This window comes from Gambusia affinis, linkage group LG17, assembly GCF_019740435.1.
Source record: "Gambusia affinis linkage group LG17, SWU_Gaff_1.0, whole genome shotgun sequence".
Classification (NCBI taxonomy): Eukaryota; Metazoa; Chordata; class Actinopteri; order Cyprinodontiformes; family Poeciliidae; genus Gambusia; species Gambusia affinis.
Window position 1 is genome coordinate 20,206,793 of NC_057884.1, and position 27,849 is coordinate 20,234,641.

The 27,849-nt window shown below is 37.2% G+C and overlaps 1 protein-coding gene across 1 annotated transcript in view; it reads right to left on the reverse strand.

Moving 5' to 3' along the window:
- Positions 1-27,849, reverse strand: part of LOC122819515 — a 62,117-nt gene that overhangs the window by 16,795 nt on the left and 17,473 nt on the right. The window contains exons 4-12 of the mRNA XM_044096296.1: positions 21,847-21,993; positions 17,347-17,495; positions 15,904-16,015; positions 13,184-13,325; positions 8,064-8,209; positions 5,554-5,696; positions 1,789-1,929; positions 1,371-1,490; positions 999-1,103 (exon numbers count right to left, since the gene is read on the reverse strand). Of these exons, the coding sequence (XP_043952231.1) occupies positions 999-1,103; positions 1,371-1,490; positions 1,789-1,929; positions 5,554-5,696; positions 8,064-8,209; positions 13,184-13,325; positions 15,904-16,015; positions 17,347-17,495; positions 21,847-21,993 (1,205 nt within the window). The remainder of the gene's footprint in view (positions 1-998; positions 1,104-1,370; positions 1,491-1,788; positions 1,930-5,553; positions 5,697-8,063; positions 8,210-13,183; positions 13,326-15,903; positions 16,016-17,346; positions 17,496-21,846; positions 21,994-27,849) is intronic.

Here is a 27,849-nt window from a genome sequence, read left to right on the forward strand (position 1 = left end):
GAACAGATGGATGGATGAACAGATGGATGGATGGATGGATGAACAGATGGATGGATGAACAGATGGATGTATGGATGGATGAACAGATGAACAGATGGATGGATGGATGGATGAACAGATGGATGGATGGATAGATGAACAGATGAACAGATGGATGGATGGATGGATGGATGGATGAACAGATGGATGGATGGATGAACAGATGGATGGATGGATGGATGAACAGATGGACGGATGGATGGATGAACAGATGAACGGATGGATGGATGAACAGATGAACGGATGGATGGATGAACAGATGAACGGATGGATGAACAGATGAACAGATGGATGGATGAACAGATGAACAGATGGATGGATGGATGGATGAACAGATGAACAGATGGATGGATGGATGAACAGATGGATGAACAGATGAACGGATGGATGGATGAACAGATGAACGGATGGATGAACAGATGAACAGATGGATGGATGAACAGATGAACAGATGAACAGATGGATGGATGAACAGATGAACAGATGGATGGATGAGGGGAGTCCAAAGTGGTCCTGGCTCTCCGGCCTCCTGCATGTTTTCGTCTCCCTGGTTTAACGAACCCGGATCCAATGATTAGAGGATTTAGAAGAACATGGACCTGCTGAAAAGGTTGATGGTGCCACCAGGGTGAAATCTGGGCCCGAATGAGACATTTCTTAGTTTCTCTGTTTCATAGAGAGATGAGCAGCTTTGGTTAAAGAAGAAAATGTAAGTTTTCTTTTAGAATATTTTTATTTTTCTGTACAGTGAACCCTCATTTCTCACGGGGGTTGAGTTCCAAAAAGAACCAGTGAGGCGAAAGTTACCTTTATTTTTTACAATTATTGCACGGCATAATTAAATACTCTACATTGAAACCAAAGAACAAAACCTGTTTTCAGGACCAAGCATTTTTTTAACAAATATAACGCTTTCTTTCAAATAAGCACATTAAAATAATCATTTTAATCATCAATACGAAGTACAGTAGGACAAACTGTGTTTGGCGGATTTCCCTGTTCCTCTGACTGAGACGCTGCTGCCTCTCTTCTCTTCGCTCTCTGGTGGCTTTTTCTTCTGGAGCCTGAGGTGCAGGTGAGTTTTAGAGTTATCGGTAGATCATGTCGCTCTTTTTTTCTTCTGGAATTTGCCAAGCTGTATTACGTATATTTAAATACTGCAACGTTATTGGCACGTTACGCTCTACAGAGAAGAAGCGCGGAGACCGTTTAGCCAATCAGGATGCAGAACACAATGCACCGTGAAAAAAAAACTGCACAAAACAATCTGCGAGGCCGTGAAAGGTGAGCCGCGTTACAGCGAGGGTTCACTGTGTTTGTGTCAGGTTTACCTTCCTCCAGGCGGCTGCTGCAGCTGCTGCGGCTGCGTTTCCTTGACAGGGGATGAGCAGCGTCCTCCCGGCGTCCCGCCTGTATTCCTCGGCTGGAGTGATGCTGAATGACGGGGGGTCCTGCCAAACGCCAAAGCAGTAATCTGAATCAAGGACATCGCAGCGATGCAAAACAAGGGATTTCCAGTCTGGATTACCGCCGTCTTGGACTACATTAGCTTAATAACAAGAGGATTAGCCACACAATTAACTCCCCCGCTAAATGACATCGTTTTAGTCGGGCGAAGTTGACTTCTGTTAATGTGGGAGGGCCTGGCAGGGCGGCGGGGAAAGGTCAAGAAAATGTTTCTTCTTAATACACAGTGAGAAAAGTCATCATGCTCGATTTGAATGTCTGTTGCTTTGAGTTGGTACCGACCTGCAGAACCACCCTGGTGGGTCCAGACGGCCCCATGGTGCCGTAGCTGTTGTATGGAGTACAGCTGTAGGTGCCCTCTGCGTCTTCGTTGACCGTCGCCATGACCAAAGAGCCGTCGGCTGTCAGAGTCCATCCTGGATACTGGAAGAAAGAGAAAACTTTATTTTTCTTTTGTCCTGTCTCGACATTTCAGGCGTCACCAATAGAGCTGGAGTGTCAAACTCTTTTTCGTTTTGGGACAAATCAAGAGTAAGAATGTTCTTAAAGGGCCGGAAGTGCCTCAATGCATTGATAAAACCCATTAACAAACTCTAAAAATATTTAGGAATTCTTAAAATTAAATATTATTGAACATCTTTTCAGTCCCTCCAGGATTTTGTGATTCTTTTGTGATTTTTTGCAAAAAAAGTCAAAGTGTTTGTGGTACTAATTTGGAAATATTTATAAAAAGTAAATGTGACTTTTATTACTCGCTGTATAGATCATGGACTAATATAATCTGATATCAATTAAAGATGAGGCAGCTGTTTAGTACAAGTAAGAACGTTTTTTGACCATTTTTGAGAAGAATCTGCAATAAACTCCCACTTAGTGAGGGAATTTGTTGATTTTCAGTGAATTTATATCAAGAAACCGGAGCAACTGATATAATTTGGCAGTAAACAGATAAAAACTGCATTGATTTGATTGATAACATGATACTTAAGGACACTTTGTGTTTAATCTAGAATCTTGAGGGCCACATAAAACGCTGTGGTGGACCAGATTTGGCCCACGGACCTCGAGTTTGACAACTGACAGAGAAACAGGTTGCCTAAATGTGTCATAGCAAAAAAAAAAAAAAAAAAAAACCCAAACTGATATAATTGTAATCTGTTTGAATGACTTCAATCATGTAGATTATGTGTGAGTTTGTGTCTAATTTAATATTTAAATTTATAACTTTGTCACCAAAATGAACGGCTATAAATGGTTAAAATGAATCCATCTTTGTCCAATTGGCCAATATAATGTATAAGTTTCCCTTTTTCGGTTGAATTATTTCATAAATGTGTTTTTATTTCCATTATAATTCATTCACCTGAATGTATGGGAAGAGCAAAAATGTGAGAAACTATGAAGAGGTGTTTGACCTGGGAGGCGTTTTCTGCATTTGTATCCATCCAGCACTGATGCTAAGAAATGTTACCTCCAATAAAAATCACATAAAACATAAAAATATATAATAACTTTCTGGCTATTTCAATCAAACAAAGCACAGATGTTCTTTTCAGGTTTCACGATCAGTTTTTGAGAAACAGAATTAAAAGCACTCAAAGTAATTTTTTCCATTACGCCTTCAGTGAAAAGCTTTCGCTGTGTTCAAAAAGTTCTCCACTCGGCTGCTTAATGAAGCCAAAAGTGCCATTATTCTCCGCGGATTGAAGCCGTAAGTATCGCTGCGGCTCGTGGAAACCGCGGCAGGATCGGAGTAATTGGCAGAAGAGCAGCCCGACTCCGAGCCTCTGCACCAATCTCCTGCCGTGCGTCTCATTCTCCGATACAGCCATCGCTCCCAGAGTCAAAAACACACATGGGAGGAAAACCCGGACACTTTAGAAGAAAAAACAAAGTTCAACCTTAAAAGAAATAAGAGGACAAGCGTTTTTCCAATCAGGAAAAGTAAAAGGTAATCTGTAAAGGGTCCTCCACTCATTCCTCCAATGAAGGGAGGAAAAGATCGAAGGGAAAGTTGGGGACAATACAGAGGTGAGAAATTCCTGAGGGATTGCTTCCAGAGCTTTTAAGACTGAACACATTAAACATATCCATTAAAATCTATGTGATTGAATGGCCTTCCACTGCAAAGCCGGCAGGAAATTTCCATCGTGAGCAGAGGGAACGTCAGAGAGGAGATCCTTCCCTTTCATGTATATTTATTCACAGCCAAGCCCAGAATTGTTCAAGTCTCTGGCAGATTTACGTTTAAAGTTATATTTCTAAACAATTTGGAGCGGCTCAACCAGAGCCCCGAATTAATTCTCCATTGGAAAAGGGAGAAAAAGCAAGACATCATCTGCAAAAAAATCCGATCACAACTTTGTTTTTCTGTGATCAGAAGATAAACTCCTTGTTCAGAAGCAACCTGTAGAAAGCTGAAGTAGCCCTACAGGTTGTTTTTTTTTTGTTTGTTTGTTTTTTTGAGGTTACAGATCGGATTTGTCTTTGCCAGCCATGTGGAGACGACATAAATGTCATAAGTGAATATGTAGCCAAATATATAAACTTCTGTGTCAACAGCATCATAACACAGAAAATCAGAAAAATCATGAATGAGACTGTCATAGAACCAAACAAGCTGAAAAAGTTGTTCCCCTTCTCGCCTGTGGTGGCGCTACACCAAGAACTACTGAAGGAAACGACATGAAAATAAGTCAAAAGGAGACACAGATCGCAACTTTCTTCTTCAGGAAATGTAAACAAGTGAAGAAGCGTCAGATTTTAGAGGTTGGAGGATTTTTCTTGTCATTTTTCCCACTAGTGCTACGCTCACTCGTTGTATTTACCCAGAATGCCTTGAGGCATGCATTCAAACCGCACCAAAGTTCACTTCGGACCAGATTTCACCGTTTTGGTTCGCATCACAGTTTGATTACGCATTCACACCTCGACAAACAAAATAAAGTTTAATTAAAGCAAACTAAAAATGGCCGATGTGAATGAATGCTAAATAAATTTAAGCTTTTTATTGATAATCTTTTTACATTATTTTATTATCTTTTGAGTATTGCTCATCTTTCGATCAGAAACAATCTTCAAACTCTCAGAATAGAAAGTACATAGTTTTATTTCTGCAGTTTTGAGTCTCTGAGGATAACAGACAACGTAAACAGGACCAGTGGCGGAACTAGACTTTTTTTCAAGGGGTGGCCAAAGGGTGAGCAAGGCTTTATCAGAGGGGTCCATATATACAGGGTGAACATATTTTCATTTCGGAAAACCAGCAGGGGGTGGGGGGGAAGAACCACATGTCAGCTTAACCCATGGACAGCGTCAGTGAGCTGCTACTGCATCGGGCTGCCTTCAGGGACAGTCAGAAATTACAGTTTTCCTGGTTAATCTTTGCCAATCTCATAAGTATTATATTTTAAAATGACCATTTCCAGTGGGAGGGCAGTAGGGGTGGCGAGGGCTGTGTTGGGGGTGGAAAATGCCACCCCTGCCACCCCTCTGGCTCCGCCACTGAACAGGACGCATCGTGTTTTTGCGCTCTGTTAGCCTACTTCATGAAGTCAGACAGGTTCTAAGTAAGCAGGTCTGAAGTTTCTAACATAAAATTATCATTAAAAGTGGATTTTTATCTCAAATTTTGTTGATCTGAAACATTTAAGTCTGACAGAAAAAGCAAAAACAGGGGAGAAAAAAATCTTACAAAACAGTTTTTACAGCCTTGCAGGGGATCCTGGTTGCTGCTACTTTCCTCCTAAATCCCACTGAAAAAGCAAGGCTGTTTACTTTTTTCTCCCCACACACACACACACACATCTTCCCAGCCTGAAACAGACATGCCAATAACTTCATTTCTGCAAATCCTGCAGAACACACCTACTGGAGCGTAAAATGCCGCTCTGCTGAGGGGAAATGAATAGATTCAGCCACTTTACCTGGAACCACCATCATTTAAACTGCTGTTGACAACATAATGATGCACAGAAATGTGCTTATGTTTGAAACTGAGCACTGCTCAGGGAAATTTCACCTAATCGTGAGATTATTGTTTATTACCAGAGACAGATCCAGAGGCGCTCCGTCTTTTATCCAATCCACGCGGCGCAGCGGAGGCTGAGCTGCCACCGGGCATCGGATCCCGCCGCCCATACCTGTGGGAAGGTACGTTTCCTCGGGTATTTGGAGAGCCTTGGCTGGGTCTAAGTGTAGTTAAAACACAATTCTGAGTTATTAAAGTCTTCAGCTAAATCATGCCTCAGTGTCCTACTAATGTTTCAACAGTTCTACCAAAGAAAACAAGACATTAGATCTGTTTTACCCAACAGGTCAAGGATTTATTAATCTCCAAATCAAAGACTTCCTCTGGGGAAAAAAATCAGATCACACGTTTCTTTTTCTATGCTCAGAAGTGAAACAGAGACAACCTGTACAAAAAGAACTGCTGAAGAAGGCCTACAGCGTTTATTTGAGGCAACAGATCGGATTGCTCTTTGCCAGCCACATGGAGACGACATAAAAGTCAGGAGTGAGTGTGTAGCTAAATATGTAAACTTCTGTGTGGACAATGGCATGATGTGAAGAAGGACTTTACATAAAATCAAGAAAATTATGAAATACCCAGCCATCACTATCTGCCATAACTTTTTCAAGAATCTTGAGTTAAAACAATATTTAAATTTCCCTTGGGATCAATAATGTAATTTTAAATGCAGCTGCTGTTATCTGCAGACTACAACTTGTTCATTCTGACACCCAGCAGAGCTGAGGAAAATGTATTTTCAAGAGGAAAACGCTGAAGCCGCAAGGAAACGATATGATTAATTATACTACAATATGAGCATTTCTTTGCTAACAGGTAATTATAAAGAAACAGCTACCCTTCAAACAAACGGAAAACCTGGCAACTTCTATTGCACACACCAGCAACTTTTCCAACACGCACATTTATAGTCACTTTTTAAAGCTTAAAGGAAATAATGGAGTATTTATTTTAAAAGAGAACATGTTTTTACCCAAGTACTTTAACTTGACTTAACTTTTGCCAGAGCAACTTTTAATTGTAGTTGAGAAAGATTTGATAAATGAGTATCAATACTTTTGAACAGTTTTATTTATTTTCTTTACAATCTTCTTCTGACATGTAAAATGTTTGGTATTTTTTCTTCTATGAAACTGAATGTGAGCCACAAACACCACAAACGTGGGAAACCAGGTCTTAGAAGAACGTTATAGATTTTGGTTGTGAAGACATTTCTCTAATTTAGAGCAACAATATTGAAAACAATCAACCCAAATAGTTAGAAAACTGTACTAATTTCTTAAGACTTGCAATAAATTGTTTTTTTTTTTTGTTTTGTTTTTTTGCATTGTTTGATGAAAATAATGTCTGTTTAAGTCATTTTTAAATGAAAAAAACACCTAAAGGTTTGGAAACAGTTTGCTCCAAAGCCTCAGTCAACTGTGTGCAACAAATAAACGATTAGCTCTAGCTAGCTATTTCTCTAAAATAACTGGGGAAAGTTTAATAAATTGAGTATTCTTCCTGTAACACATAACAAAAAGAAAAAAAAGGCACTTCGACTTCAGCCGTTCTCTAAAGGGTCCGTCTATTAAATAAAAAGTGACGACGTCGATGTTTGTCCCGGCCTGCAGTCAGAAGATAAAGAGCGTATGGATTCAGAGAGACCCGACCTCTAACTCAGATCAGTATCAATAATCAATTCTGTAAACTGTAATTGGTGAAGAGGGAAAGCATTTATGGGTTGGTTACTTTAATCTGCTACGGTGCCGTCTGTTACTGAACTCTGAATTAGCTCAGGGTTTCCTGTTGCTTGAATTAAACTAGATAAATCCTGCTACATTTGATGACATCAGAGGTGATAGTGTGGAAGGCAGATCCTGAAAACGGTGCTGTGAATTTCATATTATTACCCCAACAATAAATATTTAGCTAAATTGGTGGCGTTAGATTTCTGTCCATTTTTCTTACATTTCCTGATTTTGTTCCCTTCATTTCTTACTCCATGTTTTCTTCCATTCTTTTCTTCCTTTTTTCTTCCCTCCTTACCTCATTTTTACCTTCCTTTCCTCTATTTTTAGATTATTTTCTTTCTTCTCCCATTTTTCATTCCTCTTTCCATCCTTTCTTATCCAAGTTTTAGCTTATTTCCTTTTATTTTATCTCCATCTTTAGGACAAGGAAGGATCTTATGTATCCTTCCTTCCTTTCTCCCGCCATCTTTTTAAGTTTTCTTACTTTCCTCCCAATTTTTTGTTTTCTTTAGTTTCTTTCCTTTTATACTTCTATCTCCCCCCATTTGTATCACTCCTTTCTTTCATCTCCATTTTTCATCCCTCCTTTCTTTCCTCCTTGTGGTTGCAGCTCAGTGGAAACCGGACCCGAATTCAAATCAACCGAGACGTTTTCCCCTCTTTACCTCCTCATGTTGCTGAGTTCAGTAAAAATAATTCATGACTTTAATCACCAGCAGCAGCAAGACCTTAATCTTCAGCTCACTTCATTAGGAAGTCGTTTCAAACAGCCACACATTTAAAATGCTACGTACGCATCACAGTTAAGATGGCGGAGGCGGTGGGCGGGGTCAGCAGCCCATTGGTCGGTACGCAGGTGAAGTTCCCGGAGTCTTCTGGCAGTAAACGGAAGATCTGCAGCGTTCCATCAACCAGGATCCTCACGCGCGACTTCAGAGACCTGCACAGGAAATATCCGTCACATCAGGCGGGAAGACAGTTTATCTGAACAACGAGGGGAGTAAAAACCAAAACACAGCAGAGGAGGTTTGCTTATGCCTGAAGTGGACATAAAACACTTTAATGAAATATTTTTTTAGATTACTTCATCAGCAGGGTAAATGCAGGTTTTCTGGACCTTGTAAGACCTTTTAATGTCACCTCCAATTTAATTTAAGACAAAAAAGGAATGTTTGGGGCTTACAATAAAACATAGCAAAAACATGTGATGAAGATACCAGAAACATTTTAAAACTTTCGTCGCCATTGTTGTCATCACCTCATGTGATAAATACCGTAGCTAAAAGCTAACTTTTACCTATCGAACCAAAAAACTGGCTAGCTAACTAGCCATGGTACATTGGCAACTGGTTACCCGCCTCGCGTTGCAGAACACGATGAAGAAGTCTGCGGGACTCAAACTCCTGACAGAAAAGTCCAGTGAGAGAAAACGTTATGAATACGAGACCAAATCAAAATTTAAGGCACGTAGAACCGTGACAAGACAAAAGAAAGTTGAAAAATGTTTAAACTTCTGTCGCCTTCATTGGTATTGCCTCCAATATTTTGGGTTTCACCCTGAGAAGCAAAGATTTGTGCTTTTTTTTGTCATTTGTCCAATCTATCACTCATGACAGACACACAGAACTAGCTAGCTAGCAATAGTACGTTAGCAGTGAGGTAGCGCAGAATACAATTAAGTTGCAAGGCCATGACTCAAACTTTTGCTTGACAGAAAAATCCCACAAGAATAAAAACTTAACATTTAGTCCTGCTATGACAAAATTTAAGATCCCAAAAACATTTAAGGCCAATTTAAATTATTTTAATTAGAGATTTTTTTAAGGTCTTAATTTTCTATACATAAAACTTACAGACATTTAAGGCATGCATTTTAAATAAAAAAAAATTAAAATTTCTTTTTTCAAGACTTTTAAGATGGATTTCCAAAAATTTTAAGGCCTTAATTTTTCATTAATAAATTTAAGACTTTTAAAGACATTTCAGATCTTAATTTTAAATAGCTGAATTGAATTAGTAAGACTTTCTAAGGCCTTAATTTTCTATACATAAAAAACTTTGAAAGACAATTATGGCAAGAATTTATATAATTTAAATTCACTTTTTAAATACTATTCAACCCTTAATTTTAGATTTTTTTAATGCCTTAATGTTATACATGAAATTCAACTTACTAAAGTCATTTGAGGCCTGAATTCTAGGTACATGAAGTCATATAAATTTTTAAGACTTTTTAAGACCTCAAATGTTTTTATACATAAAAGACTTTACACAGTTTAAGGCCTTAATTTTGGATAATCAGATTTTTTAGGCCTTAATTTTCATTAATACAATGACCATTTTAAAAAAAATCATATGAATTTTACATATGTAAATTTAAGGCCTGATTAAGATTAAAGCATAAAAAAGTCTTAAATGAATTTAATTTTACATGTGAAATTTATTTAAGATTTTTTAATGCCTTAATCTTTCATTCCTGAATTTAAGTCTTTTTAAGGATGATCTGCATCAGACAGTAACAGATGTTCTCCAGGGAAACAAACAGCAAGAATCTGATGGAGAGAAGAAAAGGTTTGACCAGAGCCTTCCCAGTTCCCCCAGCTCCTCCGGTCCCAGCTGTGCTGTGGTTTTATTTTCCCAGCAGTGGCAGAAGCAGCAGGACCGTGTAGGTCACGCGGATCCGTCCTGCCTGGCAGTAAATCTCCTGAGTTCAATGTGCCGTTGCCCCACAGCGGGGGAATGGCAGCCATTTACGGCCCGACCCGGTTCTGGTCGTGCTGACAGCGATGTTGGGAAACAGCCTTCAGGTTTACGGCGCTCAGGGCAGAACAGAGTTCACAACACAAAGTTTTCCTGTCTGCTCACCTTGGATCAGAACGACGCTTTAATTCAAGGATGTTTAAAAAGTGACTTTTTTTCTTTGCTTCCTCTCATCCTTTCCTTTATCCTTTCTGCTTTCCTTTGTTTTATTTCCAAATTATTTCAGTCTTTCCTTTCTTTACTTTTCCGTCCTTCTACCTCTATCTTTCCCACTTTCCTTCCTTTTGTCATTTTTCCTTTTTTTTCTTCCATCCTTTCTCTCCTTCCTCCTTCTCTTGCCATCATTTCATTCTTCCTCTTCCTATATCCTATTGCTTCCTCACATTTCTCCTTCCTTCCTCCTATTTCTTTTTTGCTTTCTTACCTCCCTTCATTTTATTCCCTTGTTCCTTTCTTTCTCCCATCTTGTCATTATTTTCTTTTCCTTTTTCCTCCCTTCCTAAAGCCTCTCATTTCTTTTCTTTTAGCTTTCTGTACATCAGTTCTTCTTTCCCCTCTTTTCTTCCAACATTCCCTCCTTCCATCTTTTTTCTTCCTTTGGTTTTCTGCTTTTTCATCCCATTGCTTCTTTCCTCTCTTTCTTTTGTTGTCCTTCTCTCCCTCCTTCTTCCATTTGTTCCGTTTCTTTTTCTTCTTTATTGTTTTTTGCCATTTTTCCCCCGATATTTCCTTCCTTGCTTTCCTGTTTAGTCTAATAAAAGTCTACAGTTTTCACTCCAAACTTATCAAAACAAGATATAAAAACTTGAAGTTAAATATTCAAGTGGATTTCCTCGACTATTTTTTCACCCAAACTTCCAAAGGAGTTAATTTTCCAGAATTAGTAACAGATAATTAAATCATCTTCATGTTTTGAACTCCAGTATTGCCTGCCATTTCCTGCACATCAACTCTAAATGCCCCTCTGAATTTCTCCCCTCATTAAAATCGTGTAGAGAATTAACCTGAGCTCCACTGTAATGAGTCGCGATGCGTTCAATGGCGAATCGCTAACGAGGGGAGCCCTAATGGAAATTAACCCAACCCTCTTCACCCCCATCTGCTGGTCTGACCTCTGCTGTATTCAGCAGCTGCTGGATGGCGAACGCTGGTAATCACAACCATTTACGCTCAGATCCTCTGTCTCCCAGTTAAACGTTAACAAACTCGTTCTTTGCTGCACATGTTCACTTTTTCACAATGAAATTAAACACGAGAAACTGAGGTGAGCACAGCTGAATCACCTTAAACTGGTGAATGAAAAACAGTTTAAAGTCTCATTAATCAAATGGTTTTTTTTTAAACTAGCCACACAAGGAACAACTTTAATTCCTGCACTGCAAAAACACAAAATATTACTGATTTATTCTGGACTAAATATCTTAGTACACTTGAAATAAGACAAAACTTACTTATAAGTAAGTTTTCAGCCAAAAATATGTCCTTGTTTTAAGTCAAGAATTCTTTAATATTGATGAAAAAGTTCTAGCTCCATTGGTAGAACGTTCCATCGTTACCTAGCAACCCTCGCTAAACCCAGCCTGTTACCTAGCAACCCAGTACTAGTTCCACTGGCGGATTATTTTCCTTATAACAAAACATTTTTTTAATTTTATAAGTGAAATAATCTGCTTAAAAGTTACGTGTAAGCTATTTCTTCCTTATTTCAAGTGAATTAAGAAATCTGCATTAGAAACTGGACCAAAAATATTTTGTGTTTTTTTTATAAGACTTTCAAAACCTGAGCAACCAGACACAGGACAATAAAAAATAAAAATAAAAAAATCAGATATAACAAGTCTGATACTATAGTGTCACAAGGTAGGAGTAACAACACACACACGCACACACACACTGACTTCACAGAGTCAAGTGGGAAACCTTTTAAAACATGAGTTCAGAGAAAACAAACATGGCCGACTGGAACGAAGCAATAGCGATAGTTTGTGGACTATATTTAACCGGAAAAAAGAAAAACAGTAAAACGACATCTGATGTTATTTTCTCAGTGTTTCCATCACCGTGCTTTCTGATTGGCACACGTCACATTCAACAGCCTGCGTCCTCATTTGACAACCCAACATAAGTCGAAAATATGGTCGAAAATCTGAATGACAATTTTGCCATGTGAACTAGGCATAACGATTTATCTGGAATGGGTTAAACATTTTTATGGCTTTGGGACTGGAGTGATCCACTGTGAGAGTAAGGTACGGTAAGCTCTACCAAAATAAGAAACACAAACTATTATGTAGTTGTTATCACATGGGAAAAATGTCTTGTTTTAAGTGAAATAATAGATATAGGAGCTTGTTTCAAGTCAATAATTCCTTTACATGGATGAAAATGTTTTAGTTCCATTGATAGAATACTACACTGTGCCGTTGCCTAGCGACCCCAGCCAAGCCAAGCCCGTCACCTAGCAACCCAGTTCTAGTTCCATTGGCAGATTATTTCACTTACAACAAGACAATGTCCCCATTATATCAGTGAAATAATGGAACTTTTTCATCAATGTTTAAGAATAATTGACTTGAAACAAGCTCATATCTTGATGAAAAGTTACTTTAAGTTTGTTTCGTCTCGTTTCAAGTGTAATAGGATACTTGCACTACAAACTAGACCAAAAATACTTGGTATTATTTTAGTGTTTAGTGTCATGTAGTCCAAGAGTTTTGACAATAACTGGAGGAGCAGCAGGGATTTAGCAGTCTAGATGTTCAAACATGGTAGAAACAAACCCAAAAATATAGTCACAATGTAAATGTATGTAAAAAACAAAATAAAACATAAATACACCTTCTACATCACAAGAGCAGTTTCAGTAAGACTAAAGAGCAATTCTGTTTTTAGCAGCTCTTATTTACATCAACTAGAAGTTGTAATAAGATGAGAATAAGAAGCACTACTGCTAATCGCAAAGAATCATTTTTACAGCACAGGAGGGACAGAAAGAAGGTCAAAACCATCCATTTTCAAGCCAAAAATAGAGGAAAAGTTGTTGTCATCCAAACCTAACAAGCTTTTAGAAAATGGTTTTACAGATTTAGCTTGAAGCAGCTTTTGTGTGAATCTATACAGAAATTAAACTGAGATGAGAAAGTACTCCACTCACTCGATATGATGGACGTTTTCTCCGGCTTTCTGCCACACGTACGTCATGTTGGGAGGGTCGGCCACCGCCTGGCACTGCAGCAGTGCATTCTGGGACATGTTGAGGGTTGTGTCTTTAGGAGGAACGATGATGACAGGCGGACCTGAGCAGAAGTAAATGATTAAATAATTTTTATGCTTTTTTTGTGAATAAACAAAAACTAGCTCAGAACAACTTTAAAATCTGTGCAGAAAAAAACCATTTACATCTTACAAGTGGGTGCCAACATTTTAAAAAAAGAGGCTAATATTTTATGGGTTTTTTTAACTTTTTTATGCAAAACCTTCCGATTTTTAAGTTTTCATTTGCTTTTCTAATGAAAAAATTTATAGTTAATTGACTTTCTTTCATAGCAATTTCAACCTAAAACCTTTAGAAAACAAGGAGATGAAAACTTCTGGAGGAAAAATATTTGTTTTCCTACTTAAAAAAAGGCAAAGATAGTTACTAGACTTAGGGGAACATTACTTTTTAATTTGAAGAACTATTTTTCCCCTCAACAGTTTAAATCAATTTGAAATTTTATTCATCATATTTTGCTGGATAACCAGATTAAGGAAGTAAGGAAGCAAGTGCTTATTCACAGATTTGTCCAAAATACACGAAAACAGCAACTAAAGCAGGTGAAGTTTAAAAATCTGCAGGGTCTGAGGAAGTTTTGACAACAAGCTGACACCTGACAGAGGGAAGATGTTGAACCGCTCCGCATATAGACACGAGACTGAGAGAAACACGGCGGCGGTGGAAGCTAATAAAGGGAGATCGGGCAGTCTCACGGGCTGGAAAATACACAAAGACAAGGAGAAAATCAAACTATGACACCTGTGGGAAGTGGATATTTGAAACAAACAGGTTGGGCCCAAACAATGACAGAAAGGAGACAGCTGCAACATGACAGGAATTATTTTCTGTGTGGGTTTGTTCTGGTTTTGTCATGTTTCTGGGGTCTTAAAATGATGATTGTTGGGGTAAAAAGTTTAGTGGGTAAAGAAAGTTGGAGTTTCTTCCATGTGGAGATTTTCTTGCGGATGGGAATTAGTCACAAATACAAGAGACATCTGAACAAATGAGGTGGACGTCTGTCACGTAAGACAAACGAAGACACCTTTAAAACTGCCTGCGTGTTTTCCTGCGTTTGACGTTTACAATAATGGACACTGCTATCTTAAAAGGTAGTTATGCTAACCCTAAAGCGCTACATCAGTTTATAGGTACGCTAACTTAGCTTATGTCCTATTAAGGATATCTTCTGTCCTAGTTACGTTAGCTAATGCTGGGATTGCTAGCTGATGCTAACCTACCTAGGATTTCATGTCTCATCAAGGACATCTTGTACCTTTGAAGCCATATACTTTCAAGCTTAGTTAGCATAACTATTAACTGGAATAGAGCTTTAAGGTTAATGGAAATATTAGTTCTGCTAACCCTAAAGCTGTACACCAATTAATAGGACAGGATATAAACCTTCTCAGAATATCTTATATCCTATCAAGGATACTTGATAAAGTATTATTGATACTTCAAGGATACCTTATAACCTTGAAGCTATCTACTTTCAACCTAAGTTAGCTTTAGCCCTTTAAGCTAAGCTATTATCTAACTTAGCACTTGGCAAGTAAGCTAAGTTAGCAAAACTACTAACTGGTGTAGAGCTTTAGGGTTAGCAGAAATAATGTTACAGTTGACCCTAGTAAGTACTAACCTAGCTAAGTTAGCGCCAACAACTATTAGCAAAACACATTTTTACCTTGAAACATAAATTCTTCGCTTTGTAGCTATTATACTTATAGAAAGCAATACATTCAAACTGTAATACTATATTGCAGTAATTAAGAAGCAAAACACTTAAAATAAGGGAAATGTTCCAACATGTGAGAAAAAAAATAATGTTTTGCAGTGAAGTCAGCCGTTAGCAGAAGGCTAATAAGCAGAAGCGCGTCTCTCCACCTGCTTTACATGTAAACAACAATAATCCCTGCAGCAGTCACTACACATCAGCCTCGTAATCCAACGTCTGAGCGTGAGTGACAGGTCAGAGGTCACCAACGGCTTTCAGACTGACTTCATGCAGATCAGATATTAGTCTGGATTAATGCGCCCGTTGTGGGAAGCCGCCGCCAAAGCCCAGATGAAGTGATTTCAGTCGGCTCATGAGGATTATTAGTTGTAATGTGACCACTCCGACTGCAAGAGCCTCAAATTAAGTTAAACCTGGATGAGATTCGCTGCTAAAATATTTTAGAAAAATGATGTAAATATATTTCCTGGCTCTCCTGAGGAAAGGGATCTGCAGTGGGAGTTGGAGTAGGAGTACAGGAGAAAGTCAGAAATAAATCCCACTGTTTGATATGCAGAGCTGTGTCGGTGTAATCCAATGATGCACAGATTCATATTTGCATATTCTTCATGCTTTTGTCCTCAAAATTGACTCATTTTTACATTTTCCTGACAGCCAGTCATGACTGCATAAAAAAAACCTCAAATTAAAACAGTTAGACTTCACGATACTAATAAATCCAGTTTCGTTTTTTAAACTTTCACTTGGTTTCAAAGTGAAATAAAATAAGGATGACTTCAGTTGGAGCTTTAATACAACGGCGTCGTCTGACGCAAGGCCGAGAAAGAGAAATGTAAATCACAGCGTCTTCAGGCACAAAGACAGACAGGCGGCGACAGCTGACCTTTGATCTCCAGCTTCGCCACGCGGCTCGCGTTTCCCTCGGCGTTGGAGGCGTGGCAGGCGTAGAGCCCGGCCGCCTGCGCGGTCACCGCCGGCAGAGACAGCGCTCCTCCCTGGTGAGAGCGACGAGACGGAGAAACTCAGGATGATTTGACATGAGAGGCGCTTTAAGGAAAAGTTACGCACATTAAAATTGCAACATTCCCGTCAGAAACTTGCTGATATTCACTGTTATTCTCTGCCAGCGGCTGCAGAGCAAATAAATATTAACAAATTCTTGCAAGTTAATTTCAAACATGTCAAAAGAAACAACGTTCTTCACTCTTGCTTCACTAATTAAACTCTAATAAAATAAAGATACTTGGAGAGAAAGAAACCAATATTTTACAGCAGCAGCAAACCATCAAAATAAAAAAAAAATCAAACATTAACTTTAATACATTTATTTCCCGGAGGAAAAGAAAGTAGAAAATCAGTCGATTATGGTCATTTACTGTAAAATACATTACTAGTAAATAAATTACATTGATTAATAATAAAAAAAAACCAATTAAAAAATAATAATAATCAAAAAATAAACTAAGTATTTTTTAAATATTTATAAACAAATGCAGGTAGAAAAAAGTTAATTATAAACTTAAATTAATATTGAATAATAATAATAATAATAATAATAATAATAATAATATAAATGAGAAAAAAGCATAAAATTACTGACCTGTGAAATATATTTATTTTAATAATTGCATTTATTTCCAGTTGTATTTTAATTCTGACCAAGAAAAATTAAATTATATATTAAATGATTTATAAATTTAATAGTACCAGTTTAAATGCATGCTGTCAATATTTCCCTACAGAATAACTGAAAATAATAAAAAAATATAATTTTAAGCGGGGAGGAAAGAGTGGCTCAGTGTATGAAAGGATGAAGTTCAAAGCACAAGCCATTTTGAATTCAATACAGAGGTCAGAGGTCAGAAGTGTTTTTTTAAACGGCTGCTTTTATTCTTCCAACAACATGACTCTTAAAATAAAAACACCAATACAGACATCCAGAGAAAGGAAATTTTAAGAAATAACAGGTGCAGCCGCTTCTTTTCAACATTTTGTGTTTCACACAATAAACAGAAGCATAAAGGGAAAAAAGACGAGTGCTGCCCCCGAACACGGCCTTGACTGGGAGGGAAAACTCAGCAGAAAAGACGAATATTTTACATTCACTGCAGGAGGAAATCTGAACGATTCAGACCCTGAAAACTCCACTTCAAATCTCACTGAATGTCCGACTGTCAGTAGAAAACCGCAACAAGAATCACAAAAGTGCAACGATAAATTTTACCTTCAAAAGTGAGTAAAAAGTTCACTTACTATCTCGTGAGTGAAACTTTTCAGGTTTATTCTGTTTATTTAGGAGAAATCCAGTAAATTATTGTTTGTGTACCTGAAGGTTTGCACTGGGAACGGCGCTGCCGTCTTTTAGCCAGGTGATGGTTGGCGTAGGGTTGCCAATAGCAACGCAGTCAAGAGACAGGCGACTTCCCACCAGGGCCTGGACGACAGGGGGCGGGGCTTTGGTGAAAGTGGGCGGGGCTACAAAAAAACAAACCATAAACAAGCTGGAAATTACATTATTTTCCCCCACAAGACAATAATCAAAGGATTATGAAAAAGACACAAAACATTATCTCTCAATCATTTCACCTGTAATCCAATAAATACTTAAATAGTTACATTTAATTACAAAAGCAAAATTTCAAATTAATACATTTTGACAATGCCTTTTTTGCAAATGTATTTTTCCCTCCCAGCACGGATTTATGAAAGTATTTAAATTTGTAAATTACAGACGCACTTTGTTAATCAATAAATTAATTTAATTTTTTTTAGTTTTGCAAATTTATCGGACAATCATAATTGACCTATTTGTGCAATTTATAATAAATGTAACTTACTTACAGAAATTACACTGGAATAACTGTATTATAAATAAGTACAATGATAAATGTTTCTGTCAAAACGTTGATCTGTGCTCAACTTTTCCACAGATATGCAGCTGATTATTTTTAGTTTTATTTTAATTCAGCTGTTCTGCTGCCACTTGGTTACAAATTTAAAATAATAAAACCCAGAGAAAAACTAAATCAGCTACACGTCTGCAACTTTACAGTGGTCCAGATCAAATTAGTTTTCAAATTCTGTTTACTTGGCAAGAAATTAAAAATAATCTAAACTAAAGTGAGATTTTGTGAAAAACCAATTTAGCCGAACTCTATGCATAAATGCCTGTTGTATCAAATATGATACAAACAGTTTTAGTAGCACCAACAGTTCAGTTTCTAAAAGTAAAACACATTTTATTATCATTTCTTGCATCAAGTTTGAAAGATTTAAAGTCGGACAGAATTCAAGATATAATATGAATCATAAAATCCATATTTCTCAGATATTTGATTTGAGCCTTTACAGAAAACTCTGCTGGCTGCTGGACTCTTGTTTTGCTTGGCAGGGCGCAGGCGGTTTGATTCGTTGAGGAAGAAGCGGGTGAAGATCACACCAGCAGAGCCAGAACCCGTTATCGCTCCCGACTCTCCCGCAGTCCAGCTTCGCTTTGATCTGATCCTTTCTTCTGAGCAACGATCGCAAAAGGTTTTCCAGAACACAAACAGACTTCAAAGCGCACACACACGGGAAAAAAAAAAAGATAATAATACATATTTTATACCCAGATTTAATATTTAAACATCAACAAGCATAACTTTACTTATTTTACCCCCGAAATGAGAGATTATTAAATATTACCTGATGCAAATAGAAACTTTACACACGTCCAACTTCTTTAAGCTGAATTTAAAAGTTTGAAGAAGTTGGATTATTTATAGCATCTGTCATATAATGCTTATTTTGGAGAACAAAATAAACATAAGTGCAGATATTATGGAAGATTCACTTTTTAAAGAGGCAGAAACTACCTAATGAGGCTATAAACCATTCTTTTGATTTTCTGGGTTATAAATAAATAAAATTTAGACTTTGATGTGTTGAGAAAAAACAGAAAACTGTGAAATTGGATCAAAACAATGTACCTCTGAAGAGGAGCAGAGAAGCCGGATATCTTCTGGTAAAATGTTTTCCCTTAAATCATTACGGCTCATTATAAATAACTAAAGAACTACGGTTAGGTGGGTATTTCATACAAGCAAACGCTGGAGGCTCTGGTGTAATCCCACCAAGTGGAACAGGAGTTTAGGGTTTTATTCAAGTTCTGGATAAATGCATCTTTAATGTGTTTTTCAGCCACAGCTGCATCCCGTTTATCAGCTCTGTCAGGGTCAGGATTGTTTTGTTTCTGTCTGAATGGGACGAGATTTCTGCAACATGATGCAAGTTTTAACCAGGAAATGAGACCAGCTTCCTGCTGTGCAGAGGTTTGGTTGCGTCTTCATGTAAAACATATTTTTATTTGAGCTAAAAACTCCCAAAACTAAAAGAGTTCTTAAGTAATTATTGTAGAACTACATTTGAAATATTAGTTAGCCTAAATTAGCCATCAACAGAATTACAAATCTGGACTTTCAAATTGAGTTCCACATCCAATTAGCAATAAAAGTTCACTTTGTAGGATAAACCAAACTAGGAATAATAAAAGCTTCTGTGTTCTTTTATTCCAATGGTTGTTTGTCCTGTCTGTCTCTGTGTTGCCCTGCGACAGACTGGCAGGGTGAACCCGCCTCTCACCCATAACGCAGCTGGAGAGGAACCAGCAACCCTGCAGACCCCATTAGGGACAAGGGTGAACAGAAAATGGATGGATGGATGGATGGATGTTCTTTCAAAATAAAATAAATATTTTATAATGATTAGAAATAACTACGCTATGAAGAAGCTGCAACATCTTCAAGACACAAAGGAATAAGTCCTGTGGCCTTTTATTTAAGCGCTGAGCATCGTTTATGTAGTCAACATTAGCTCAAATATAGCTAAAATTAGCTGTATGTTAGCTAAACACATAGCTAAAATGATATGTTTAGCTATAAACAAACATATGTGTTTAGCTATATGTTTTAGCTAACATGTAGCTAAAACACATAGCTACGTGTTAGCTAAACACATTGTTAAAACACATAGCTACGTGTTAGCTAAACACATTGTTAAAACACATAGCTACGTGTTAGCTAAACACATTGTTAAAACACATAGCTACGTGTTAGCTAAACACATTGTTAAAACACATAGCTACGTGTTAGCTAAACACATTGTTAAAACACATAGCTACGTGTTAGCTAAACACATTGTTAAAACACATAGCTACGTGTTAGCTAAACACATTGATAAAACACATAGCTACGTGTTAGCTAAACACATTGTTAAAACTAGCTACGTGTTAGCTAAACACATTGTTAAATCTAGCTACGTGTTAGCTAAACACATTGTTAAAACTAGCTACGTATTAACTAAACACATTGTTAAAACCAGCTACGTGTTAGCCAAACACATTGTTAAAATTAGCTACGTGTTAGCCAAACACATTGTTAAAATTAGCTACGTGTTAGCTAAACACATTGTTAAAACTAGCTACGTGTTAGCTAAACCCATTGTTAAAACTAGCTACGTGTTAGCTAAACATATAGTTAAAATTAGCTACGTGTTAGCTAAACATATAGTTAAAATTAGCTACGTGTTAGCTAAACACATTGTTAAAACTAGCTACGTGTTAGCTAAACACAATGTTAAAACTAGCAACGTGTTAGCTAAACATATACTTAAAATTAGCTACGTGTTAGCTAAACACATTGTTAAAACTAGCTACGTGTTAGCTAAACATATAGTTAAAATTAGCTACGTGTTAGCTAAACACATTGTTAAAACTAGCTACGTGTTAGCTAAACATATAGTTAAAATTAGCTACGTGTTAGCTAAACACATTGTTAAAACTAGCTATGTGTTAGATAAACATATAGTTAAAATTAGCTATGTGTTAGCTAAACCTATAGTTAAAATTAGCTACGTGTTAGCTAAACACATTGTTAAAACTAGCTACGTGTTAGCTAAACAAAATGTTAAAACTAGCAACGTGTTAGCTAAACATATAGTTAAAATTAGCTACGTGTTAGCTAAACACATTGTTAAAACTATCTACGTGTTAGCTAAACATATAGTTAAAATTAGCTACGTGTTAGCTAAACACATTGTTAAAACTATCTACGTGTTAGCTAAACATATAGTTAAAATTAGCTACGTGTTAGCTAAACACATTGTTAAAACTATCTACGTGTTAGCTAAACATATAGTTAAAATTAGCTACGTGTTAGCTAAACACATTGTTAAAACTAGCTACGTGTTAGCTAAACATATAGTTAAAATTAGCTACGTGTTAGCTAAACACATTGTTAAAACTAGCTACGTGTTAGCTAAACACATTGTTAAAACTAGCTACGTGTTAGCTAAACATATAGTTAAAATTAGCTATGTGTTAGCTAAACATATAGTTAAAATTAGCTATATTTTAGTTAAAATTAGCTATAAAATCGCATTTAGAGTTTTCCAGACAATAGTGGAACAGACAAAAAACACGCAAAAATTCCTGGTTTTTTTGGGGGGACTATTGTAACTATTAAACAGTCTCCTCTTCAGCTCCACCTTTTCAGTCGAGATACAATGTTGATGTTACCATTAAAATAACTTGCAATTAACTAAGTATTGGGAAAAACTCAATGTAATTATATTGAGGTGGTGGAGGGTTCTTGTCAGCAGCTGCTGAAAGTCCAAGTAATCAGTAAAATAGCCATGTTACTTTTTCATGGAGTGATCAATAATCCAAATAGTTACTTTTCAAGTAACTATGGCAACCTGATACTCATTGATGACAGGAAAGGTAAAAGTCACATTCTTATCCCAAAGACGGCTCACTTTATGAGCATTAATCCAGCAGGATGCAGCTCACCAGTCACAGAAAGCCGAGTCCAGTTGCTGCTCTGCTCTTCCTCTTCCAGTTTGTCCAGCTGAAATATCCGGCAGCTGTAGAAACCCTGGTCGTCCAGCTGCAGGCGCTCCAGCCTTAGGGTGGCGCTGCTGAGCAGAGACGCCCGCCCTGCAGGGACAGAGGCAGACTTCACTTTTCATCTTTCAACTTTTCATTTGTGGAGAAAACAAACAAACAAAAAAAAAAGGTTCAAGGTTTTCTTTATTTTATTTTTCAGTTGCAGAAACAGACGCTCAACGAACGCTGCTCACACAAACTTGGAAACCGGATCCGTTGGTTGCTAGGTGACGGCTCCCTCGAGCCAGCGCCGCTTGTAACATCAACCCTTTATCTCTCGGAGGCTGCAGACAAACTGTCCATGTAGATTTCACACCTTAACGGATAGATCCGACAGAAAGAAAGAAATAAACTGCACCTCCTCAGGAAGAAAATAAAACGTGAAAGCATCAAACAGACTGCAGGATTGCTCTGTACCACAGGGAAGCCACTGTTGTGATGGTAATTATTAACAGATCCAGTGGATTGGAGGGGAGCCTGGCGGCGAGGGACTGGCCTGACTGTAAAAAAAAAAAAGATCCAGGAAGTTTGAGCCAGGTATGCTTCCAGAGATAACACACCCTGTTTACTTTTCCTCGCCACCAAAGGGAATCAAATCTACAGAGAGGGGGACAGAAGTGGGAGCGAAAGTGGAGCAAAACACACATCAGCATACACTCAAGGGATTAGCTCGTTTCAAAACCCTGCCCTTTGACCCCCTCTGGTTTTTATCTCCGCTGCCTTCCTGTGATATAGGTCAGTGCAGCGCTGAGCGGGAGAGGCAGAAATGCTGCTGGATTTCAGCAGGGGAAAATGGACAGAAGTGGAAAAGAAAAAGATCTGAGCGAGACGAGTTGCAGAAAAGAAAAGTGATAAAATTTGTAAAATCCCTCTAGAGCTACTATCCAGCAACTTTTATCAAATGGAGGAACAATTTCTGCAGAAGCCATTCAGTGTGTTGGAGCAGGAATGAAACTAAAAACTGAGTTGTATTAGACTATTTGTTCTGCAGCACGGCCGTTCAAAGTGCTTTAAATCATAAAAACGCCAAATAAAAACATAGAGGCAACAACTAAAAAAACAGGAACAAACTTAACATGTTGTTGAGTGACATCATCCAATATGTTGGTCAATGATCCATTTATTATGAGTCAAAAGAAACACTAAACTGGTTAGTCTTTATTTAAAAGAACTCAGTGTTTCAGGAAGTTTTTTCCAGATTTGTTTATTTTCTGTTGTCGTTTAGTAATTTCTTGAAATACAAGAGCTCTCAGACGTTTCTGTATTTTTTATTCCATCACTAATATGACAATTCAACTAGAAAAAATTAAATCTATTAAGAGTGCTGCAAAAACACAAAAACTTACTAAGTGATTTTGAAGTAGTTTCTAGTGAAAATATCTCAGTTCACTTGAAATAAGACAAACTAATTACGAGTCATTTTCTAACAAGAGATAGAAGCTTGTTTTAAGTCAATAACCTCTTAATATTGATGAAAAAGTTCCAGTTCTAGTAGAATATTCCTCTGCGCCGTTACCTAGCAACCCTAGCCAAGCCCAGCCCGTTACCTAGCAACGCAGTTCTATGGAATTAGAACTTATCAATATTACTCAAAACAAGTGTATATTTCTTACTGAAAAGTTTATTTTAAACTAGTTTCTCTTGTTCCAAGAAACTAGACCAAAATTACTTGGCAAGAGTTTGTGTTTTTGCAGTGTAAGTATTTTATTTCTAAAGTGCTTTTCACAGACATAAAACAACAAAGCGCTGTATGACAGAAATCAACCTTGAAATTGTACAAAGCATAAAAGAAACAAAAAAAAAATCTGTTAAAAGAAAAATAAGTGCAAAAGGTTGGGTTGTCTGGTTGGAAGAGCTTCACTCTAGGCTGCAATGGTAAAAGGAAAAAAACAAATACGACCAAATATCCACAGCAGACGACACTATTACCTATCAGAGCAGTAAAATAGTATTCAAGTAAAAGTATCACTATTTCAGCATATTTTTACTCAAGTAAAAAGAAGCCATCCAAGAAATGACTTCAGAGTAAAAAGTATTTGGTAGAAAGTCTACTCAAGTATTGAGTAACTGATCAAATTCTCAGTTATTTAATATTTAAAAATTACATAAGGACCAAAATATAAAGTTAAGTGGAAATGTAAGTATTTTAAAGTAAGAAAATGACAATAATTCACATCAGTAACAAAAAATAAGAAATAAGATATTTTTTTTTTCCCCCAATCAGTTTCTTTCAATAAAAAACTATAAAACTTTAACAGAAACTGCAGGTGTGCGTCTGTGTCTGGTGAATTTCTGGTTAAAACATGTTTGTTTTTCAATCAGTGACCAGAAAATCCAGAAATTTTACTCAAGAGTAGAAATACTTCATAATAAAATTACTCAAGTAAACATAAAAAGTAAATTTTTTCAGAAAACTTACTCAAGTCAAGGTAATTGAATACATGTAACTAGTTACTACAAAAACTCTGCATATCCAAAGGAGATATGATACAAAATGAATAACAAAAGGTGTCAAAATAGAAAGAGAAAATTACAATTTTGTATTTTTTAGGGCTGGAAATCATCTTCAGTATTTAAGACAAAAGGTTGGGTTGAATCAGGAATCAACAAAAACTTTCTCAAAGCTAAAATATCTTTGGTTTTTGAGAGGATACTCAGGGAAACCTACCAACTTCCAACAGAAAACACCTGAGATAACATTTAAATCCAGGATTTTCAGGCTGTGAGGGGAAATTCAAGCTTAGAGTAACCCTAATCTTTGCTACGCTAAACGAGCTAACACAATAACACAACGGATAAGAAAAAACATCAGTAATGATCTTAGAGATGCAATTACTGGGAAGGGTTGTAACGCCACTTCAATCTATTTGAAATCTGACTTTGTCCTTTGCATAGATTTAAGTAAAACGTTTAGTCAGAAACATTTTGGCACAAACACACAACTGTTGGCTTCTTTGGAGACTCAGCACCTTTAATTGATTCACCTGACTCAAAACTCCACTCTGTACCAAAGTATTGTAGACAAACGTGGCGTTATTGGTCCAAACTGGGTCATCAATGAGACAATCATCCAAACTACCAATGCAAATCCACAACAGAAGGACTGAAAGACAAAAAAAAAATAAAAAATCAAGATAAGATTGAAAAACTGAATAAAAATGTGAACTGAAGAAATGATGGAAAGAAGAGTGGGTCAAAATACTCCGCTGGTATATCTGGGTGTAATTATCTTTTCCCATAATGACACTAAAAGTATCTTTTGACTATATGGGCCTGAGAGGATAAAGTTTGTGTGTACGTAGAAAGAAACGTATTAAGCTGTAAGATCACAAATGTAGTAAAATGAGATGGCTTTAGTTTTGCATTACCGATGTAAAAACACACATCAGGATTTCCATTTTCTTCTTTGCCCAAACTACAACTTCCCTGTTGAAAACGCACAACTTCTATCCTTCAGCTCTTCTGTAAATATGTTGTTGAGAGCGTCGTCTCTTCTGCAGCCTCAGAACCAGGGGCCTGAAAAGGCTCAACGCTGCAAAAACACAAAATCGTACCTAGTAGTTTTTGTCTGGTTTCTAGTGAAAATATCTCATTACACTTGAAATAAGACAAACTAACTTACAAGCAATTTTTTCAGGACACATAGAAGCTTGTTTTAAGTAAATAATTCACTTTGAACATGGGAAAAAAAAGTGTTACAAGTGAAATAATCTACCAATGGAACTAGAACAGGGTTGCTAGGTAACGGGCTGGCTTGGCTGGGGTTGCTAGGTAACGGCACAGTGGAATGTTCTACCAATGGAAGCAGAATTTTGAGCCAACATTATTTATGTAAAACAAGCTTATTTATCTTGCTGGAAAATGACGTGTAAGTTAGTTTGTCTTAATGCTAAGATGCTCTAGAAACCAGACAAAATTTACTTGGTAAGATTTTGTGTTTTTGCAGTGAACACTGCCTGATAGAAAAGGCTGGTTCTGTTCTGGGGACGACTGTGGAACGATACAGAGAAGGATTCTTCATAAAATCAAGAAAATAATGGACAATCCTGAGAAGCGTCTTCATGAGACTGTCTTCAGTCAGAGGCTTCTTCAGAACCTCTGCAATACTGACTGCTACCTCCCAACAGCCATCGCCATCTACAACAAAGCTTTGAAGACTTTGAGTCAACAACATTTAATTTCACTTTGGAATAAATCAAATATTTTTGAATTTGCAGAAATAATGTCTACTTGCTGAATATCTTATATTACTGTAAAAATAAAAATAAAAAATGCCAGAAGGTATCTGCAACTAAAATCTCATAATACATGAATAGTCATTATTATGGTTACTGTAGAGATCAGGAAGTATTGGGTCAGTCCATCAGGATCTACTTTGGTCACTTCACATCTACAGAATTGGACCAATCAGCTCATTCAGTTTACAGGTCTTCTATGAGGCCACTAAATTGTGGAGTTCCTCAAGGTTCTGCTCTGGTGTCCTTGTTGTTTCTGTTGCACCTGCTCTCACTTTGGCATAATTTAACATCTTCAAAAGTCATTTTTGTGTTAAAATTCTGTTACACATCTCTTCTAACGTGTAAAAGCTTAAGAATGTGACATTCCAGAATATTTTTGACAACAGCGACTACCGTACTGCGAAACTAGGATTTTTTTTGTCCACACAATCTCTTACTGACTTCATTTTAATACCCAACTTTGACATACATGAAAATTACTTTGGAATAATAGAATAGAATAGAATAGAATAGAAGTACTTTATTCATCCCAGCAGGTTATATGCAAACATTGATGTTTCAAATCTGTTCTTTTGGGACAGAAATATGCTAATTACATCATCAAAACCACCACAACAAGGCCAAACATTTCTACAAATAAACTTTTTCTAAACAATTTTCACTTCTTTTCTTTATGCTAATCTGTTTGCACACAGCACTCGCCATCAAAAGTAGCAGCTATGTGGGTTTTTCAAACGCCCAAACCAAACAATACCCTTTGTCAGCACAATTCAACCACACAATGCATTTATTTGTCAACCCGCCTTTGAATGAATCCCCCTAAAGGCTCCTTCCCCCAAACTCTTAGGTGACACTGAAACACAAAACCAAGGAGTGAAACTCTCCAAAAGTAAAGAAAATAATTCAGAAAGGAATTGCTTTTAAAGATTAGAGCATGGATTATAACACGAGACAGTCATTGATGTCCTTTCTTAAAAGACAAAAGCTAGCAGATCATCTTGATCTGTGTAACTTATTGAGACATTTTTATCAAGGGGTGACTATCAGAAAAAATTCAATATTCCCATTCTTCTCAGTTCCAGTTTGATGTCCTTCATAAAGCACCCAAACGAGTCAGAACAACGCTGACAAAAGGAATTTCTGCATAACATTTTATTGAGAGCGAAAGACGCATCAGACATATTGATTTTCCATCTCCCAAAATGGATGTGTAACATTTCAGAAATGAAGTTTTCAAATTATAAAAAGAAGCCTTTAGGGAAATCATCCACAAAGAGTCTTGTTTGGTGTGACAAGAGCCTGTAGACAAAAATTATTTAAATTCAATACCATTTTAAGCGCCTCAGACATTTATGTCCCTGAAAATGTGATATCCACGGGCAGAGAGCCCACATCATATCGAAGAGATGTCGTCAGCTCTTGGCGAGTCGAGGAGATGCTTTCAGGTTTCGGGTTACACTCCGTCCTGCTTGTGGCTTTACGCAGGGTTACCGTGTCACGGCTGGAAATCTGAATTGAAGCAATTCATCTAAATCTAAATAAGAGGCCTAACTTGATGCTCTGCTGAGCAACCCCAGCGCCAGGCTATCATGTCTGCCCACATGGGAAGGAAGTACTTTAACTGTGTTTAAAGTTGCTCTTGCTTTCAGAGGGACAACACATTTATACA